This window comes from Notechis scutatus, chromosome 4, assembly GCF_049901735.1.
Source record: "Notechis scutatus isolate UNSWTSFEM ecotype Mainland chromosome 4, rNotScu1.2, whole genome shotgun sequence".
NCBI classification, from domain to species: domain Eukaryota; kingdom Metazoa; phylum Chordata; class Lepidosauria; order Squamata; family Elapidae; genus Notechis; species Notechis scutatus.
In genome coordinates, this window is record NC_142012.1 from 26267672 (window position 1) to 26288669 (window position 20998).

General features: G+C 35.0%; 1 protein-coding gene across 7 annotated transcripts in view; it reads left to right on the forward strand.

Annotated features, from left to right (window-relative positions):
- Positions 1–20998, forward strand: part of ANK2 (ankyrin 2) — a 279598-nt gene that overhangs the window by 156750 nt on the left and 101850 nt on the right. For 6 of the 7 annotated variants that reach the window (XM_087962977.1, XM_087962978.1, XM_087962976.1 and 3 more), the window contains 3 exons: positions 5059–5160; positions 13707–13805; positions 14690–14788. In XM_087962977.1, the coding sequence (XP_087819103.1) occupies positions 5059–5160; positions 13707–13805; positions 14690–14788 (300 nt within the window). Of the gene's footprint in view, positions 1–5058; positions 5161–13706; positions 13806–14686; positions 14789–20998 lie in introns of all 7 variants that reach the window. The other variant, XM_087962979.1, reaches the window with a different exon arrangement.

Sequence of the window (20998 nt, forward strand, 5' to 3'; positions counted from 1 at the left end):
CTTGTTTTGGCTGTTAGTTAACTTAAAGTCAACTCTCTCTCTCTCTGTCTCTCTGTCTCTCTGTCTCTCTCTCTCTGTGTGTCTTTCTTTGTCCCTCTGTCTCCTCCTTTGCCTCCTTTGTCTTCTGTGTCATTTAACAATTTTTTTTGAAAGGGTTAAAGTACATGTGTATATATCGATTCTTTACTGGTTTGTTCAAATTAATCCTGCCTTCTATAGACCCAATGAGAACTCAGAAAATAGGAAGGAAGGGCAAAGAGCGGTGGCCTTTCTTGCTATGCGTATTTGTCCTACTTTTTCAGTTTTAGATGTTGCTACTAAGAGACAGAGACATGTTATTATTGGCTGTAATATATACCTAGAATGGAGGCAATAAACTATTATTAGCACTCAATTTTTTGACACTCTTTCAGTATTATTGTGTTAGGTTTTTTTTTTATGTAAGTTAACAATTTGTTCCATAAGTAGGGGACATGTGTTAAACAAGAAGTGAATAGAATGAAATACAAACATGTTGAAATAATATGGGAAAAATTGGATGAAAATAGCTAGTGATAATGTATGAGTTTTGTATGGAGAACGTACTATTTTGTCAAAGAACGGAATTTTAAAAAAAGGATACAAATATTAGTGTCCAAGAAAATAAAGATGAAACAAAACCATTAATTTTATTAAAATGTTGAAAGTTTAATTTATTCAATTTAGACAATGACCAACTTTAAGTTGAAACTGGGCAGCTTAAAATAAAACTGAACAATGTAAATAGAATGATTAAAAAAAGAATAAAGATGGCAAGTTTGGCCAACAATACACACACCTGCAACTATATCTAACAGGGCCCACTCTAATCTGAGACTTAGAAGAACACATGAGTCTTTATGGAATGCCTTCAAGGTGGGGAGCCACATGAATCTCAGCAGGTGCTATAAGGGAAAAGTATGCTTTCTGTCCTCATAGATGATACTGCTTAATCAAAGGGACCTGGAGCATGCCAATCCTGTCAGCTCATACTGAGCAGACACCATGGCAAATAAGTATTCTGTCAAATAATCAGGACTTACATAATAAAGAAATGTATAGGTAATAACCAGCATCTTGAACTGCACCTAGAAGCATACTGGTAATCAATGCAGCTCAAGAAACAGGGCTGTCACATGGATATACTGAAGTATGCCTATCACTGTCCATGCCACTGCATTCTGGACCAGGTGAAGTTTTCAAATGGTTTCAAAGTCTCCATTTAGAATGCAATGCAAAGTCAAGCTATAAGATGACTAGGGCATGAGTGAGTGTCTGAAGAGCCTCCCAATCCAGAAATGAATTTTACTTTACTTTTTATCTATATGTTGAACAAGAGGGAAAAGTGTGAATCTATAGCACCTCATAAAGGAGGTGCCAAAACTTACTGCAATGTAAGGAAGGAAACAAATTACTATAAATTGGTGCAACCAAATCCCAATATCCTCAGAGCTAAATCACAACAATATTGTAAAAAGCTTATGAGAGATCAAGCAGCAGAAGGATATGTTTCTTGGCTCTGCCATATCCATATCCTTCATGTGACCAAGGCTGTCTCTGTATTATATTCTGGCCTGAAATCCAACTAAAATGTGTTTAGACAATTTGCTTTCTTTTACAACAGCAATAGCAAACTTAGACTTATATACTACTTCACAGTGCTTTACACCTCGCTCTAACCGGTTTACAGAGTCAGCATACTGCCCCCAACAATGTGGGTTCTCATTTTACCAATCTTGGAAGGATGGAAGACTGAGTCAAGCTTGAGCTGGTGAGATTCAAACTGTCAAATTGCAAGCAGTCAGCAGAAGTAATCTGCAGTACTGCATTCTAATCACTGCGCCATTGTGGCTCATATCCAACTATCTTTTCAATAACCTTCCCTTTTTAAGAGGCCTTAACCATAACATGGTTCCAACTACAAGCCATGTCTCTGGCCACTTTAAAGGAACCTGAGTCAAACAAACAAGAGGGTGGGGTGGTGGTGGTAAACAGTGCAGAATATTCTGTCTGTTTCCTCAAGAACTAGATCCTATTTGAGATCACAGCCCAAGAGTGAAGCCTAGTCAGTTTAGCCAGACATGCCAATCAGAATCTAACCTGGCATGGGATTGAATGACTTTATCCACTATTTAGCCAGAATAATCCTTTTAATAGTCCTGCAGAAGATCCTGTGGCCTCTACTGGCCACTAAACAGCTATAAGGGTGGAGAAATATTCACATTTTTTACTTTAATCATCATGAGCTAATCTCTAATACTGGTGTTCTGTCAGACTCACTTTGAGCCTTCCTCCAATAGCATTTTATATGTGTGTTCTGGCATCTCTTAGAAAATCTCAATAAAACAAGACCTAGGAAGTAAAATGTACCTGGAAAAGTGTTTAGCAGAATTCTGATTCAAAGTGTAGGAAAGATAACAAAGTGTAAAGTTTGGGAAGCATGAATGTGCTGCTGAATGTAATAAGAGTAGTAAACATGTATGAAAATAATTGAAATGCTAAGTGAATGGTTCAACGATGATCAGGAATAAAACTGGGTCGTGTGATTCTTCTTGTTTAATGCCTTTGCTGATATTCAAATTACATGTACATATGATGATTATACTGTGTGTTGGCCAAGAACTCAATTGATTCATAGCTAATGTCAGATTTTGTGAGTCATCAAAAAGTATGAATCTGAAAATTACAATACTAAAGACCAAGGAGTTTACATTTGATTAAAAAAAAATAAAGGAAATGATTGTTAATAGAAATTTTAAAAAAGAAATAAGGAAGTAGATGATTTGTGTATGTTGGTAGACTTCTAATAATGTAAAAATAAAATGTGCAAATAAAGGTAGTGGGTAATACTTTCTTTTACAAAGTATAAATGCCTATAAATATAAAAAAATAGTATAAGAACATGCTTTCTCTGTTTTTTTATATGCAGGTATAATCTATGTCAGAGGTGTCAAACTCATGGCCCACGGGCCAGATGCATCATGTGCTGGCCACGCCCACGCCTAGTTTAGCGGAGGGGAAAAAGTCATGTTACTACACGTGATGACACTATGATGGCGTGAGTTTGACACCCCTGATCTATGTGGTTGCTAAGAGCTGAAAATGATTTGATGGCAGATAATCAGATAATCATATGGAAACAATAATTGGGTGTGTCTGATAAAACTTCTAAAAAAAGAGGGACTAAGAATGCATAGGTGCTCGGTGAATGTGGAGTGAATAGAGTGATCAGTAAGAAGAATATTATTAGTATAGTGTTGTTACAGTAACCAGGAGACCATAATGATAATGCAGGGTAATAGTTTGGCTTTCCAAGGGAGCAGCTCTGTTATAACTGGCTAGGGAATTCTGGGATTTGAAGTCCGTCCATTTTAAAGTGCACAAGGTCGAGAAACAGTTATTTAGTTTTGTTTTCCAAGCCTTTTTTTTATGATTGGCTGTTTTTCTGTTTCTTCTGATGCTTCAGCTGTATTCACTTGATAATCTTCAGATTCTGAAAAATGAAAATTTGCTCCAGTTGAAACTAACTGAACAAGTTAGTTTTCTAGGTTCAAGAACTTCAGTGCTCATGTGCCAGAAATAAAAATGATTCAATTTCAAGTTACTGTATTAAAAAATACTAGCTGTACTAAGGAATAACAATATATAAATATCTACTTTTATTACATTCATCATCCTAAAAAGTATTTTGTTGTACATTTTTAACATTTTCATTTCTTCTGTCATAATTTTTTGTGTTATAATCTGAATTTTCATACATCTAGCTAATCTTAAATTTAAGGTCAGTTTCAAAAAAACACATCCGGAATGTCCAGAAAGCATAACAAACAATATTTTTGTTGAATTAATCTTCCCTGTATTTTAATGCACATAGCTAATAATCTTTTAAACCATTATGAATTCATTATTAGTATAAATATTCCAACTCTGTTTGCTAGATATTTATGAAATAATTAGTTTATATTTTACTTTAGAAATAAATAATAATAGTGTTGGTCTTATATACCTGCTCAAGAGATCTTTAAGTTTTTTTATCCTAATTTTTCTTCTTTAATTTTTCATATTTCCCCATAAAGTAATTATACAACTATTTAAGTATCTTTTGAAGGCATTCCAAATAGCTAATACATTTACAAGTCTGTAGAATAGAATATTCCTCAAATTTTGGTTGCTTTCGTATAATTAAATAAAGTAATTTCTTATTTATCAAGTCTTCTCTTTATTTACCGGCAATAGATTTAATGGTAGTCTTCTCATGTGGCTACATATATATTATGCATTTTGTGGCATGATTTTGAGTCTAGTTGTGGTATAAGAAATGTGAAGCAAGAATTAAACAATTCATAATTAAGGTTGACAAGCAATTCCCTAATGCCGCTGATCTGCAGAATGTGTTGGCCAGAGTGCCAGATAAGACTGCTTCTGCTAGACCTCTGCACAATCTTCAACCCCAAGGATTTCAAAAAGATGCCTATTGTAATTGTGGTAAAAAAATTATCACAAATGTGATTGAATACTAATGTGAGTTTATGTTCAAACCTACACAGTGGTGATAAAACTGGTGAAATAGCCGTTCTTCTCTGTACTTACAGCAACTGCTAGGGAAAGGTAGGATGAAACAGTTCCAGGCACGCAACATAACAAGTTGGTTGCTTTGCAACTAAAATCATTTGTGATGTGATCTGGCATTACTTTCTACTTATGAAACCCGAGGAAGTCAATAGGGTCCTTTATAGTCCTAACTTGTGCATTGGATCCATGCCCCTCGCATAATCAGGCTGCTGAATGGGACAAGAATGATTAGATTTGGGAGTTTATTGATGCTCCTTTAGGAACATAGTGATGCTGCATATTTTAAAGAAGCCATTTGGAAGTATTATGATTTTTTTTAAAAAAGTTCATGTTGTAATTTTTCCAGAGGGGTAACTGAATCAATAAGAATTGGGGAAAACATCAGTAACATAACAAAAAACTTTCCTTTTGTTTCTGTTCCTTATGTTCAGAACATTCAGTAATATTATTCTGTTTTGCTTTTCACAGTCGGATAGCAATGCAAGCTTCCTTCGAGCTGCCAGAGCTGGCAATCTGGACAAAGTAGTAGAATATCTAAAAGGAGGAATAGATATCAATACATGCAATCAGGTAAGTAAGAAGTCATATGTGGGCTCATGTTGTGCCAGCTCCAGATTGTAATGTAATATTGAAAGATAAATGGAAACTTTTCCAGTGTTTTCCAGTGTTTTCTAGTTGCCAAAGAAGGCGATCACAGATAAAAATACATGAACCTGAAATGATGGTCTTCTGAATTGTTCATTATATGTAGAGATTGAAGATAGGATATTGTTACAGCCAGATTGTCAATTTTTTGGAACAAATCTACAAATGTTTTTCTTATTGATTATGCTTGTTGATTAATGCCAGTTCAGACGATCAGTCTGTATACCGTATTTCCATCTACTGTACACAGCATCATAGAGATAGAATATCAGGAGTGATTTAATAATATTTAATATGCAATAAGTTACTGATATGCAGTGAATGTTCTTTATTATATTTCAAATAAAAATTTTTAAAATGTTGTCATATGTATGGACTTAAGCAATTCCTTCAAATCTTTTTTGGAGGTTATGATACCGCCAAAAGTTACAATTCCTATAATTATTACATATTCCCTTTTACCACAGTGCTCTAAATAACTTTTATATCTATTTTGTTTTAAATACAAAATGGCAGAGTTGGCATTAGCTCTTTTCCAAATTCTCTGCAAAATCTAGGACCAAATGCTAAATCCTTAAATATTATTTTGTTGTTGAATATTTTGATAGAATTTTGGAAAAATTTGCAAATTATAATGCATATAAATTTAGCTACCATAGCAATTACAGATCAATGTCAGAAGTTTATATATAGTGTGACAAAGAGGATGTTGCTTGAAAAACTATTAGAAATTGCACAAGTTAGGATTCATAGAACGATTTAAGGAACAGTGAAAATAATATTGTGAAATATGTGTCATTGGGAAAAGTAATATTTTTAATGTAGATCTTAACTGTAAAGTGTTCTTTGATTGGATTCTATTTCAAATGCCCATGCAGATCTTCAAAACAATTATAAATAAATCTTCATTCCTATAGGCAGTTGCTGCAAAAAATGCAGTCCCAAATCATTTTTATTATAATTTCACTGAAGAAGTAATATTGAACTTCTTCAGCTGAAACTTTTCTGTAAGCTAATAAACTCCTATCAAGTGAGACAGCTTTACTATGTATATTAGAATCTATATTTAATATATGTGTAAAATCAGAATATATTTTTAAAATGAGAAAGTATCTGTCATCTATCTATCTATCTATCTATCTATCTATCTATCTATCTATCTATCTATCTATCTATCTATCTATCTATCTATCTATCTATTTCTATCATCTGTCAATCTAGCTCCATGCATGTATCTAATAGTTATAGACCAGAATTATATTTTTTTAAATGGAAAATTATGACATTATTTCAAAGAGAGGGGACAGCCGGAGGACCACATAATAATAAATAAAAAACAAACTCCAACCTTCATAGTAGGTCATACCCATCATAATTTAATGGACTCCCTATTTGTTTCAATAAAGTAGTCTCACATTAATTGATATACAATTGCTGATTGATGCAGTTGGAACAACATCTTGACAAGTGGACCAACTGTGAGGCTACCAGTGATCAAATGACATCTTGGTATATACTTGTGCTACTCTAATTATGTGCTGGCACAAAGAAATGAATAGACTCCATCTTTATTTCTTTCCTGTGCCAGCTTGATATCCTGTTTTTTAAAGAATATTTTACCTCAAAATGGAGATACTCAGCAATTGTAACGAAAATGTTTATGACATTAAAAGAAATGTAACTCATGCTTCAACTCTAAGATATAAACCAGCCAGTTGTAAGCATATATGATAAAGACATTTAAATACAACTTATTTATGTAGTAAATTATTTACTGTTATGAAAGTAAAACAGATTCTCTGCATCTTATGGCTATATATAAATATAAATATGTAAAGAAAAAAACAAAGCACAAATGGGCATATAGTCTATAAAACAGTAACATGAAGTCAGCATAGAAATATTTTAGAGGCAGTAATATTTTATTAATTAGGTCAGAGTAGTTAAGTGAGGTAGCATAATGTGTAATCTTTGGCTTTCTACTCCTCAAATATATCATCTCCCAGATGTTCCTCCACAATGGACCTGGTTAGAGATGGTATTCAGCAGGTTCTGACCAGTTCTGGAGAACCAATAGTGGAAATTTTGAGTACTTTGGAGAACCAGCAAATACCACCTCTGACTGGATATTTTACAGTATCCTTTCCCTGCCATGCCCACCAAGCCACGCTCACAGAACCATTAGTAAAAATATTTGAATCCCACCACTGGACCTAGTGTTTAGTGATCTCACATGTGGAAGTTTGAAATTCTTTCCAATTTAATGCAACATCAGGTAGTAAATTTTCTATTAGAAAGGCCTGAAGTTTGATAGATAGAATAAATTTGAGGAGCTGATGTTCCTCTGTGGCAATCAGAATAGTGACACAAGTTCTTCATTATAAAGCATAGTGTATGTAACATTAATAAAACACCAGCATTTTAGAAGCATGTTCTACTATAACCCCGAGTATGTGTATATTCTTATAAATTTTATATACATGCTATGAAATATTTTTTAAAGAGGAGGACATAAACAAAATGATTAAGTAGATTATTTTAAACTTTCGTACTCTTCTTCAGGATGTGGAGGAATCCACCTAAACAGGATTTCGACTCATGCAAATAAGGGGCAGGTTCATTTATTTATAGGTATGTGTGGAAGCAAAGCCTCAGTTTTTCAGTGGACAATAACAACCTTAACTGTGAATCATACTCCTAAGAAAGTTCTGACTTGTGTACAGTCTGATTCTTCTTGAAGGTGGACACCAAACTTATGTTTTCCTTGTCCATCCATTTACTTTTGAGATTATGTTCCAAAGATATAAGAAAGATTAACACAATCTATATTAAACATTGTAGACTCTTAGGCCTTTACCTAAATGCTTTTGCTAAGGTCTTTTGTACAGATATTCACTATATATGAAGCGATTATAGCTCTAAGGGTGCTAGTTTATTGCTAATTCTTATTGCTAACTCAGTAGGTTAAAATCAAAATTTGGTCCCATCAATAGAATCAGTAGAATTCTGCTCAGATTATGTCTTCAATGGAAGGATCTTTTTCTCCTTTTGCTGACCTTCTAGTTCTGACCCCATTGTTGCTAATGGAATAACCTTATAGGAGAATATCTTGACCTGTTAAATATCTCTACTGGCTCAGAAAACATCTACTGAATGTGTTCTTCCATTCGAAAAAGTATCTAAAGCCAAAAGATACATACTACATTTGGAAGGGCACTTTGAGATTTATTGAGAGCACATTAATGGAAATAGGCATGTTGTTTTTGACATGATTGTCCTAAATTACATAATCTCCTTCCTTTTGGATATGCAGGTGAAACTGGAAAAATTAGAATAGCGTGCAAAAGTTCATTTATTTCAGTAATGCAACTTAAAAGGTGAAACTAATATATGAGATAGACTCATTACATGCAAAGCAAGATAGTTCAAGCCGTGATTTGTCATAATTGTGATGATTATGGCTTACAGCTCATGAAAACCCTAAATCCTAATTTTCAGAAAATTAGAATATTACATGCAATCAATAAAACAAGGATTGTGCATAGAACAATATCGGACCTCTGAAAAGCATAAGCATGCATATGTACTCAGTACTTCAATTATTAACCAATCCATCATCCTCCACTTAGAGACAAACAACCTACTCTCCAATAAACAATTTGGTTTCAGAAAAAAACTATCCTGTAATCTGCAACTCTTACACTGCAAAAACATATGGACGACACAACTCGACCAGGGCAAAGCAATAGACGCAATCTACATAGACTTCTGTAAAGCCTTTGATTCAGTGGTACACGACAAACTACTCCTAAAAATAAAATCCTATGGTATCTCTGGACAACTGAATAACTGGATAGAAGCATTCCTGTCAAACAGACAACAAATGGTCAAAATCGGGAGCGTCCTATCAAATCCAGTACCTGTCAATAGTGGTGTCCCCAGGGCAGTGTTCTAGGACCAACTCTCTTCATACTCTACATAAACGACCTCTGTGATCATATTAAGAGCAATTGCATTCTCTTCGCTGATGATGTAAAGCTGTTCAATACCACAGACAATACTGCTACCCTACAAAAAGATCTTGACTATGTATCTGAATGGTCAAACAAATGGCAACTTCAAATCTCAACAAATAAATGCTCTGTTTTACATATTGGCAAAAAAATCAGAAAATAAAATACAAGCTGAATAGTCAAGATCTTGTTGATGACCCAAGCTCTGTAAAGGACCTTGGAATACTCACCTCTAATGATCTAAGTGCTAGAGCCCACTGCAACTACATAGCCAAAAAGGCATTAAGAGTTGTTAACCTAATCCTACGTAGTTTTTTCTCTGGTAATATCACACTACTAACCAGAGCATACAAAACATTTGCTAGACCAATACTGAATACAGTTCATCAGTCTGGAACCCTCATTACGTATCTGATATTAGCACAATTGAGAAAGTCCAGAAATATTTCACAAGAAGAGTTCTCCACTCTTCTACTCGTTGTAGAATACCTTATTCCACCAGACTTGAAATTCTAAAACTAGAAAACCTTGAATTACGCCGTCTTCGGTCTGACTTAAGCATGGTATATAAAATCATACATTGCAATGTCCTACCTGTCAATGAATACTTAAGCTTCAACCATAACAACACAAGAGCACACAATAGATACAAACTCAAAGTAAACCGCACCAAACTTGATTGCAGGAAATACGACTTCAGCAATAGAGTGGTCAATGTCTGGAATACTCTACCCGACTCTGTAGTCTCTTCCCAAACCCCAAAAACTTTAACCTTAGACTGTCTACTATTGACCTCACCCCTTTCCTAAGAGGTCTGTAGGGGTCGTGCATAAGCGCACCATCGTGCCTACCGTCCCTGTCCTATTGTTTCTCTTATTCTTTTATTTTTCTTATATGTACCCATTTCATGTATTCACAACTATGTATACACTTATACTTATTATCTTGTAAACAATTGGCAAATCAAATAAATAAATAAATAAAATACTTGGTTTGGGCCCATTTTGCAGCAATTACTGGCCCAATGTGGTGTGGCATGGAAGCTATCAGCCTGTGGCACTGCTGAGATGTTATGGAAACCAGGATGCTTCAATAGCGGCCTTCAGCTCTTCTGCATTGTTTGGTCTCATGTCTCTCATCTTTCTCTTGGCAATGCCCCATAGATTCTCTATGGGGTTCAGGTCAGGCGAGTTTGCTGGCCAATCAAGAACAGTAATCCCACAGTCATTGAACCAGGTTTTGGTGCTTTTGGCAGTGTGGGCAGGTGCCAAGTCCTGCTGGAAAATGAAGTCAGCATCCCCATAAAGCTCATCTGCGGAAGGAAGCATGAAGTGCTCCAAAATCTCCTGGTAGACGGCTGCATTGACCCTGGACTTAATGAAGCACAGTGGACCAACACCAGCAGATGACATGGCTCCCCAAATCAACACAGACTGTGGAAACTTCACACTGGACTTCAAGCATCTTGCAGTGTGTGCCTCTCCATTCTTCCTCCAGACTCTGGGTCCTTGGTTTCCAAATGAGATGCAAAAGTTGCTCTCATCAGAAAAGAGGACTTTGGACCACTGAGCAACAGACCAGTTCTGTTTTCTTTAGCCCAGGTAAGACGCTTCTGACATTGTTGTTCAGGAGCGGCTTGACAAGAGGACCCCATGTCCAGGATCCGTCTGTGTCTTTTGATGCACTGACTCCAGCCTCAGTCCACTCCTTGTGAAAGTCCCCAACACTTTTGAATGGGCTTTTCCTGACAATCCTCTCCAGGCTGCGGTCATCCCTGCTGCTTGTGCACCTTTTTCTTCCACAATTTTCTTTTCCACATAACTTTCTATTAATGTGCTTTGATACAGCACTTTGGGAACATCCAACTTCTTTTGCAATTACCCTTTGAGGCTTTCCCTCCTTATGGAGGGTGTCAATGATGGTTTTCTGCACAACTGTCAGGTCAGCAGTCTTTTCCATGATTGTGCTTCCTACTGAACCAGACTGAGAGACCATTTAAAGGCTCAGGAACCCTTTGCAGGTGTTATGGCTTAATTAGCTGATTAGAGTGGGACACTCTAGAGCCTAGAATATTGACCCTTTTCACAATATTCTAATTTTCTGAGATTGTGGATTTAGGGTTTTCATGAGCTGTAAGCCATAATCATCTCAATTATGACACATCACAGCTTGAACTATCTTGCTTTGCATGTAATGAGTCCATCTCATTTATTAGGTTCACCTTTTAAGTTGCATTACTGAAATAAATGAACTTTTGCACGATATTCTAATTTTTCGAGTTTTACCTGTATATGGCAAATGTTTGTCATAAAAACTACATTTTAAGAACTGAGGGAAAAATTATCTGCTTAAACTCAGTTATTTCTCTCTCTCTCCCTCCTCTCCATGTCCCTGTCTGTCATAACATTAATTAAAAGATAAAGAATGTTAGTAATATTATATAACCCTTAAAATCACAATAAAAGCAGATGCTCTGATAATTTTGTAAACAAAGAAGTTTACAATTTTCTGAATTTAGAGATTGTCGCTAGCTGCCATAAATGATAAAGAAAGAATAAACAATTTCATTTACACATACGATATTTATTTACACATGATAGATAGTAATGGGACATGTTAAAATAAACACTATTTAGTTGTGTTATACTTTAATGCCTGTCACACTTTTCTATGTGACCTCTTTTAATTGTGAATCTGTTTCTTGGTTGTATAAAGAAATGCAATACTGAAGTTTTAAAAAGACAGTCTTAATGCTAGACACAACTATCATTCAACTAGGGCCTGCTTTTCTATTTTCCTTTCATAAATATCACTTTCCTGTAGGTTCACAGCAGTATTTTCTTAAAATAAAATAGGACACTTTAGTGTAAAGCTAAAAAAAACCACTGATCTTCTGTTTTCTGATCCCTAGAAAAACCTCTGGATAATGAAAAATCAACATGAGTTTTTTTCATCAGTGTCTTTTTTTCCTGCTTTGATCCATTTAATCAGTTAAGCAGTATTTGGTTTCTAGCCAGTCTCTCTTCTAAATAGATTTGATTGTGCTCAACTGACCTTTTGCAGATTCCACTGACAATTACAACTAAATCTTATGTGTAGTGTTGTGTTAGTTTATTTAATGCTCAGTACCTTTGCCTATATGTATAACTTCCACATAACTGTCTCAACAGAATGAACTATTGTATCTTTTCAATATATTTGTTGCATGGTGCCTTGTGTCATATTAAATACTAATAAATGTATTAGCAAGCTTGTGATCTGTATACTGTAGCAAATCTATGCAGAGTTCTATAATCAAAGGAGAAGATGTGATTTAAAGCATGCAAACTGAACACTTACATTTATATCTTTTCATGGACTTGCATGTCTGCAACTGATGAAGAATAAGTTAGTTTTCAAGTATTCTCTGATAGCCCTAAAATTCCAGTCAGTGCATGCCATACTATTTAAATTACTAAGCAAAGGGTCTGGTGTTTATCCATGAGCTGGGCAAGTGATTTGGGAACACACAGTTTTTGGAACCAATTGTTTAACTTCGAAGCTTCTCATGGTACCTTATACCAACTACCTAAGTTCTCTAAAATTTAAGATATATATGCAAACTATTGGGAAATCACACCCACAAATTTGAATGAAATGTCATCAGTATTCTGATGTCACTCAAATGTTGCATTAAGGATGCTTTGGAAGTCATTATCTAGAAAAGCCTATATGGCACAGCACTATATACCTGAAGACTTGATGGATTGAATCAATTCAAATCAAATCAGTGTCAGTTCTTAATGACCATATAAATAAGTTATCCCAGCTATGCTGTAACTGATCTGGTCCTTTAAATCTTCTAATGGTGTACCCATTGCTGTTGTAATTAAGTTCATCCATCTCTTTCAATATATTTGCATTTACTTTTCCTTGCAATACATTTAGGAATGCCTTTTCAAATATAATTCTGCCAATCCTGTTTTAACATCTATAAGGTACAAGTTGTGGGTGTATATGTAAGGCATTACTGATGAGGGTGTTTTGTCTGGAGGTGCATCTGGGCCCAACTCTCTTCTGGTTCTGAAAAACTCTGAAGACAATTTTATTTCCAAAGGACTTTGGCCCTTGGAAGGATGGTAGGCAACTAATGAGTTGATTTCTATGTGTTACATAGATGTTATCTATATTTATATTGTTTTTCTTGGTTGAATTCTTTAGATTCTTGTAAGATTGGAAAAGGTAGAAAAATGATAAATTAAATACACACACCTAAATTATAAATTATTATTTGACTGTTTATAGTTTTGGACAGTACCTGCTCTATGCTGATTTAATCATTTTTCCACCCTGGGAATTATTGCTCCAGTCTTGTTAGGTCTATAATTTACACTGAAGTTGAGAAACGATGTGCATAATATGACATTCTGACATGTCACTGTAACCTCCAAATTAGCAATATAATTTATTTGTTTACAGAATGGACTTAATGCCTTACACCTGGCTGCCAAAGAAGGCCATGTAGGTTTGGTTCAGGAATTGCTGGAAAGAGGATCTGCAGTTGATTCTGCAACAAAGGTACTATTTATTGTCCAGGTGCTTAGAAAAATATCATTAACCCAAAGGAGTGAATGGTAAAATCTATTAGTAAATGTTTTAATGATTTAAAGTTTATTTCTAAATTATGGCCTTCGTATATTCCATATAATTTCCCAAATAATGTTGCTTTCTCTTCCTAATCCTGAATGAAATTTCATCTGCACATGAATCACAATTTTAATTCTGTGAAACTTTGCAAGAATTATTGCAAGTAATGATTGTTTTGGATTTATTATACTAAAATCAGGACTTAATATTTAACTAAGACAGGCAGGGCAAGTCTGAAACAAGTATAAACTCATTTGTTTTCCCATTACCTGCTCCTTCTTATGTGCAGCTTGTAGAATTTTTAATTTCTATTATTTTTTAAAGAAACCAAGAATTGGTTAATTGCTAAATAAGCCAACAGTAAATTTTGAATTAATTTCATAATTTCTTTCATTATGGATTAGAACCTTTGTTTTCTTTCAGCTGCCGAAAGAATTGAGCTGATTTATTAGGAATGGATATGCATAACTATATTTCAATGTTCATGTTGCTGACAGAATTTCATAATTGGAAACAACTATTTAAGTAAATTATTCCCAAATTGTGGTGCTTCCTAATGAAAATGCCTACCAACAGTATTGATTTTATTTTATTTTTAAAAGAATAAATATAATTGCTTTCCTAGAAATGTGTTTGGATAATCTTAATTTAAATCCAGTTATAAAGGAAATGGAAGATATTGAACATTTTGTAATGGAAAAAAATCAACATTTAATTCATATTTTTATTAATGTTACAGAGATTGTACAGTATATTGCTCTGAATTCTAGGTAAAATTTAAATTAAAGTGTGCATTTTTATTTTGTGCAAAGCAGAAGGGAAATACTGCACTACATATTGCTTCCTTGGCGGGACAGGCTGAAGTGGTCAAAGTTCTAGTTAAGGAAGGAGCTAATATTAATGCACAGTCTCAGGTAAGTTGACATATATGTGCAACTTTCTGCATATATATATATATGCACTTTAATCTAAATAAAAATTGTCTCAAGGTTAATTGATGACATATATAGTGAAGTACACAGTTTATTCAATATCCATATAGATATTAACAATTTCCAGCAGATGCAGCTAAAGAAACTGTTTTATAAATGATGCATATTATCGTCAATAATATCAAATAATCATTTCTGGATTATTTAAGCCATCCTTTATAATCTGGTATTCACATATCCTTTTGCAAAAGCAGTCACCAAACATAGGATAGATTTCCCCCCCTAAATTTTAGATGTATTGCAGCTTAAAAATACCCTAGTGACACAATAACATTTTTAAACATTCCTAAAAATATTACAAATTGGTTCATATACAGCTGTATGTCTAATAAACAAGGAACTACCAATAGAAGTGACCAATTTTGCTTAATCACTATATCTTTGCAAATGTAAAATACAGAGTTAAAATACAGCGTTATTATGTTTTTATTTTCTCTAAAAGTCTGAAGTTTTTACCATAATAATGAGCAATGATTATTCGCAAGCCATAACTACAAGGTAGCATCTGGAATAATTCTTTCCTACTCACCCACCCCCTTATATTCAGGAAATGCCTTGGTATCTGAGACAGTATTCTTTGATCTATTTTTGTAATTGCTGACTCACACCAGCAAAACAGAAGAGGCCTCCTGTTCTGGAGGGAGAGAAAGAACAGAAAGGAACTGACAAATTTTTAAATAAAGGGGCATCTATTAACAGATAAAAATTCTTAATCTGTGCATGATGCTATCGAGGTTCATCACACAAAAGGCCCTCAAGGTATAAAAGGTATAAAATATGTATTTCTATTGAAGTATATGAAGGCATTTCTATATGCATCAATATTTTTACAATATTTTAATGTCTAATGATCATGATCGCATGTCAAAACAATCTCAAATAATCCCACATGGTTGGCATTTATTTGGGAAATTTAGCAAACTCATTTGAATACAATACATTTAGAAACAAACATACATACACCCAATTTCATGCCTGCATAATATTAGTATGGATAGTCTAAAGAAGGTGTCCCCCAACTCCTGGGTCATGACCCACTATCGGGCCACAGCCTCTTTGGAACTGGGCCACATAAGTGGCAGGCGAGCATGAGTGCAGCTCCACTTACATGAGTAGTGGACACTCACATGAAGCTCCATTTGTGCAGTGGCAGGCACTGACACGTGAAACTCCAAAATTCCACCGCTCAATGGAACCATCCCCTCCCCCACTCCTCCGTTGATCCACCAAGCCAGAAAGGTTGAGAACTGCTGGTCTAAAAAGCATTAAACTCTAAGAGCTGAGGCCTCCCCTCTTATAGTTGATAAGCTGTTTCAAAATGTTGGAATAGCTGGGAAGTTAAGGAATGTTAATTTTTAAAAGCTGAATCAGAGTTCTTTCAACAAAAAACTGCATACATTATTTTGACTAGATTCTGGTTAGCCTACTTGGAGATGGAGAAGTTACAGCCAAGGTTTATAGGTGGCCTCTTTTGTATTATCCTTGGAATTCTATCCAAACCCACCAGTGTAATTTGCCAAAAATTATCTGGGATGCCTCTAAAATTAAATTAAAATTAAGTAGCTTGGGGACTATAACTTTGCCGAACATTGTGCCAGTAATTATAACTGGCATGCTTCATACAACATTAAGGGCAGCTCTTGGCCCTAAAAATGTTGGCCATGGTACCAGTTTGGCATAGTGGTTAAAGCATTATAAAAGAAAGCAGAGACCATGACTTCTAGTCATGCCTTGGGCCACACCAGATGGGTGACCCTCATCCCTAGGAAGGAAGCGGTAGCTAAGCATCTCCAAACAAAGCTTCCCAACAAAAATTCAGGGATTCTTCAGGCAGTCACCAGGAGTAAACACTGACTTGATGGCTCAAATACAAATGAACAAAACCCCACATTATCCAGCTGGAATCTATCTTTGAATAGTTAAACAATTGTAAGATATACTTACATAAAATCTGATAGCTAGATTTTGGTCAGGCATTATAATAAGCAATTCCCAGTTTGGATGGTTTTCAAACTGCTATTTAGTTACTAAATCCCTAAATCATTTGTTGCTGGAATACTAGAATTGCATCTTCCATATTTGTGAAGTGCTGTCTAATTTATTGTTAGTGATGTTCTACCATTAATGGAAACTAGCTTAGTAGGTATTCAAGACTGAGATCTCTCATCTTAGGAACTTTGTTACTGTGTTGTAAATTAGGTTTTTAAGGCTGTGTTATATTTTGTCCCATTTTAATGTGGACAAAATTAATGTTCTATCGTTTTACATTGTTTCTTGATTTTTATGAACAGGTTCTTTAAAATTGTCTAGACAACTTTCAGATAACAGTGAGATTTAAAAAATAATTTTTAATGAGTTATTTATTTTTGAGCTTAAACTGACATAGTATATTTAGTATGTAATGTATACTATGTACAAATAAATATATCTATAAATGAAGTATATTATAAAGTATACAAATATACACCTTAATGATATGTTATTAATATGCTTGTGGTCGACTGGACTACCCTAAACATCATCTGTAGCTGACTTTGACTTTGCAAATAAGTATGAGTGTATGTATTAAATCCATGTTGCGTAGATTTGGATCCTACATATTTTTTGCTGCATCACAGGCAGCAGTGTTGCATAATAGAAAGGCTCACTGAAGATTCATATTATACAAAGGAATTGAATAACAAAGAGAAAAGAATGAAAGAACAGAATAGCATCTTACAGATACACAATTTTACTTGTTTTCTGCAACAGTATATTAATGGCAACATATTGCATGCCTGCACATTAGTATATGTAAATATTATGAATAAATTCCATGGTATAGTATCATGGAGAAATGAAAAAGTAGAAAATGGATTATTAGATGGGGTAGACACATCTACTAATATTAGTAAATGTGTCTACTTTTATTCCAGATCCTAATTTTTATGTATGTATGTATGTATGTATGTATGTATGTATGTATGTATGTGTATGTTCTTTGCTGGATCACTACACCATACCTGTGGTCCTACATTAATGTTAACACAAATGTACATCAATAATAGTTTTTTAAATTTGCATGCCACTTGACTCCCAGTGATTGGTTTACAAATAGTTAAAAAAACATTTAATTAACAATGCAAACAAATCCGTCCCACAAAAACAGCACACAATAAAAGGAGATGGCAGAGAAAACAAACCTGGATAAGGACGAAAAAGGAAGAAAAGGGACATTCATCATATTTACCAAAGGCCTGCATGAAGAACATGATCATTACCAGTGATAATGTTGCCTAGTTTGGTTTACAAAATGTCTGCAGAGAAACAGCCAAGCTCAGAAAGCACCAAGTACTCCACATTTCGGCCCTTTGAAATAAAGGGTGTGTGTGTGTGAGGATTTGAATCTTGAATGGAGACTTCATTCCAGAGGATAAGTGTTGCTACAGAGAAGGGCTGCTTCTGGGGTCACAAAAGATAGCATTGTTTAATCAGTGGATCCTGAACACACCAATCCTGCCAAAATAAATTACCTGGGGAGAAAAACTATGGAAGACAGTAATACAGGCTCCATGCACTGTATATGTGGTAGCCAGCACCTTCAATGGCACTCAGAAGCAAATTGACAACCATTTAAAAAATGATAACATAGGATGTCCATCAAAGTGGTTAATTTATTTTGTTTTCGTTTTAGATTTTGGAAGTAAATGTGGACCAATTTTATCCTTCTGTTCTTCTTTCTTTCATTGGGGAAAGTTATTATAAATTTACTGAAGCTCAAGAAATTTGCATTTCTTTTTCTAATTAAATAAACTTTCATTACTAATCTTTGCTTACTGTATGCCAAAAATACATTGAACTTGAATATATATTCAAGATATAGATACAGATATATAGAGAGAAATATAAAATAGTCAATTAACTTTAAAATGCATTTTACAGAAAAATGGAATTGTAATTCCATAAAAAAGCAAAACAAATCTTCCCCAGATGAAATGATTATTCCATTTTTTTTTCAGCTCAGTTATTGGTAGCATTTAATATTCTATCTAGGCACTGCCTGTAGTCATTATAACAGATGTTCAGTTTTTGAATTTTGATCCAGATACAGTTGATCCAGAAAATAATGATAGTCTGGCTCAGACATTAAATGGCAGACATTGTAGAACATTATTACACCTTTGCAACTGAAATTTAATGCAGATTTATGTTAGAAAGAAATCAACAGGTAAATGTAGCTTGGTTTTGGAATTTACTGCCTCCTGATTTAATAGTAAATCATTAAAATTTCTTTTGATTATTTTTGGTAACAATTAAGCTTTCCAAAAATGTATATATTATTTTGGAAATCAATAATTTGAGAATTCAGAGATAACAGTAGTTATACGTGAATTAAATTCTTTCATATTTTATGCTGAGAATGTTTTGGGTTTTTAGTACTTAGATGTGGGGATATTATCAGTTTTCACAGTCCTTTTAAGAGAGAATTCATACAGGGCCAAGCGACCAGGTAGCCTTAGAGCCATGGCCTTATTCAAATGTGGTGATTACTTAGGATGTATCTCTGTTTTCTGCATATAACTAAATTTCATTAAAATGGTCTCCTGATGCAAAATTAGAATTTGTTGTTAGATATTATATGTACGATTATGCAGAATTCGTTATGTTTTAAAATAAAGATTAGCTTTTGAATTTAAAAAAAGTTCTCCAGGGAATGGAAGACATTTTATTTATGGAAATAATGTGGTTGGTTTGATTCTATGTTTAGTTTACTTTATTATCATTGCACCTCGTCCATCTAAACGAAATCAAACACCATCTTCAGTGCACATCATGACCATGACCATGAAAATAAACACAAACACACATCCTTCACTCTTCACACATTGAACTGGAAACCCCCAACACCACACCAACACTGCACTATATGGCAGAATTCAAAAGAGCTACTGCACTGGATAGAAGCTGTTTTTCAGCCTATTTCTCCTTGTTTTTTTATTATTCTGTACCGTCTGCCAGATGGTAATAGTTCAAAAAAAGGGTTCCCAGGATGAGATAGATCTTTGAGAATGTTTTGAACTTTCTTAAGGCAGCGGGAGCTATAAAGCTCTTCCAGAGAGGGAAGAGGGCAACCAATGATCTTCTGGGCAATGACATTAACCCTCTGGAGTGCCCCCCCCCCCCCCCCCGCCCCCCCCGGGCCCCCCCCCCCCCCCCCCCCCCCCCCCCCCCCCCCCCCCCCTTTCCTTATTCTTTATCTGCTCATGTGCAATTGGCAATACTTATTATCTTGTATACAAGGAAATGCAGTAATAATAAATGTATAAAAAATACTCTCTAAAACATGGTGCAGCGGTAGAAGATCACCAGAAGTTTCTCATTCAGTTGTTGTTTTCTGAGAAGCCTCAGATAGTATAATCTCTGCTGGGCCCTTTTGACCAGGGCTACAATGTGGGCACCCCAGGTCAGGTCCTCTTTTAGGGTAACACCCAGAAACTTAAAACTGGCCACTTGCTCTACTCGGTCACCATTGATAAGCAAGGGCTGGATGTCTGACCTGTTCCTTCTATAATCCACTATAAACTCCTTGGTCTTATTGGTGGTTGAGGACCAAGTTGTTGTTTCCACACCACAGAAGCAACCGGTCCACCTCATCTCGGTAGGCAGACTCATCCCCCCCAGAGATAAGTCCCACCACTGTTGTATCATCTTCAAATTTAGCAATTGTATTATGAACGTGACTGGGAATGCAGTCATGCACATAAACAGTATAGAGTAAGGGACTCAACACGCAACCCTGTGGTGTACCAGTGTTAAGAATAAGGGCTGAAGAGGTATGATTACCTAATCTGATCCTCTGTGAGCGGCCAGACAGGAAATCCATAATCAAAGGCAGATTGAATTAGAAAGCCCAAGGTCCAGAAGTTTAGACACTAGTCTATGTGGAAGAATTGTGGAAGAATTGCAGAACTAAAATCCACAAAAAGCATCCTCACATAGCCCTCCCGCTGTTCTAGATGAGTCAGAGCAGTGTGAAGGGTGATGACTATAGCGTTCTCTGTAGATCTATTTTTTCTGTATGCAAACTGGTGTTTATCAAATGTATGTGGAAGACCAGAAACGATGTGCCGGCAGACCAATTCTCAAAGCACT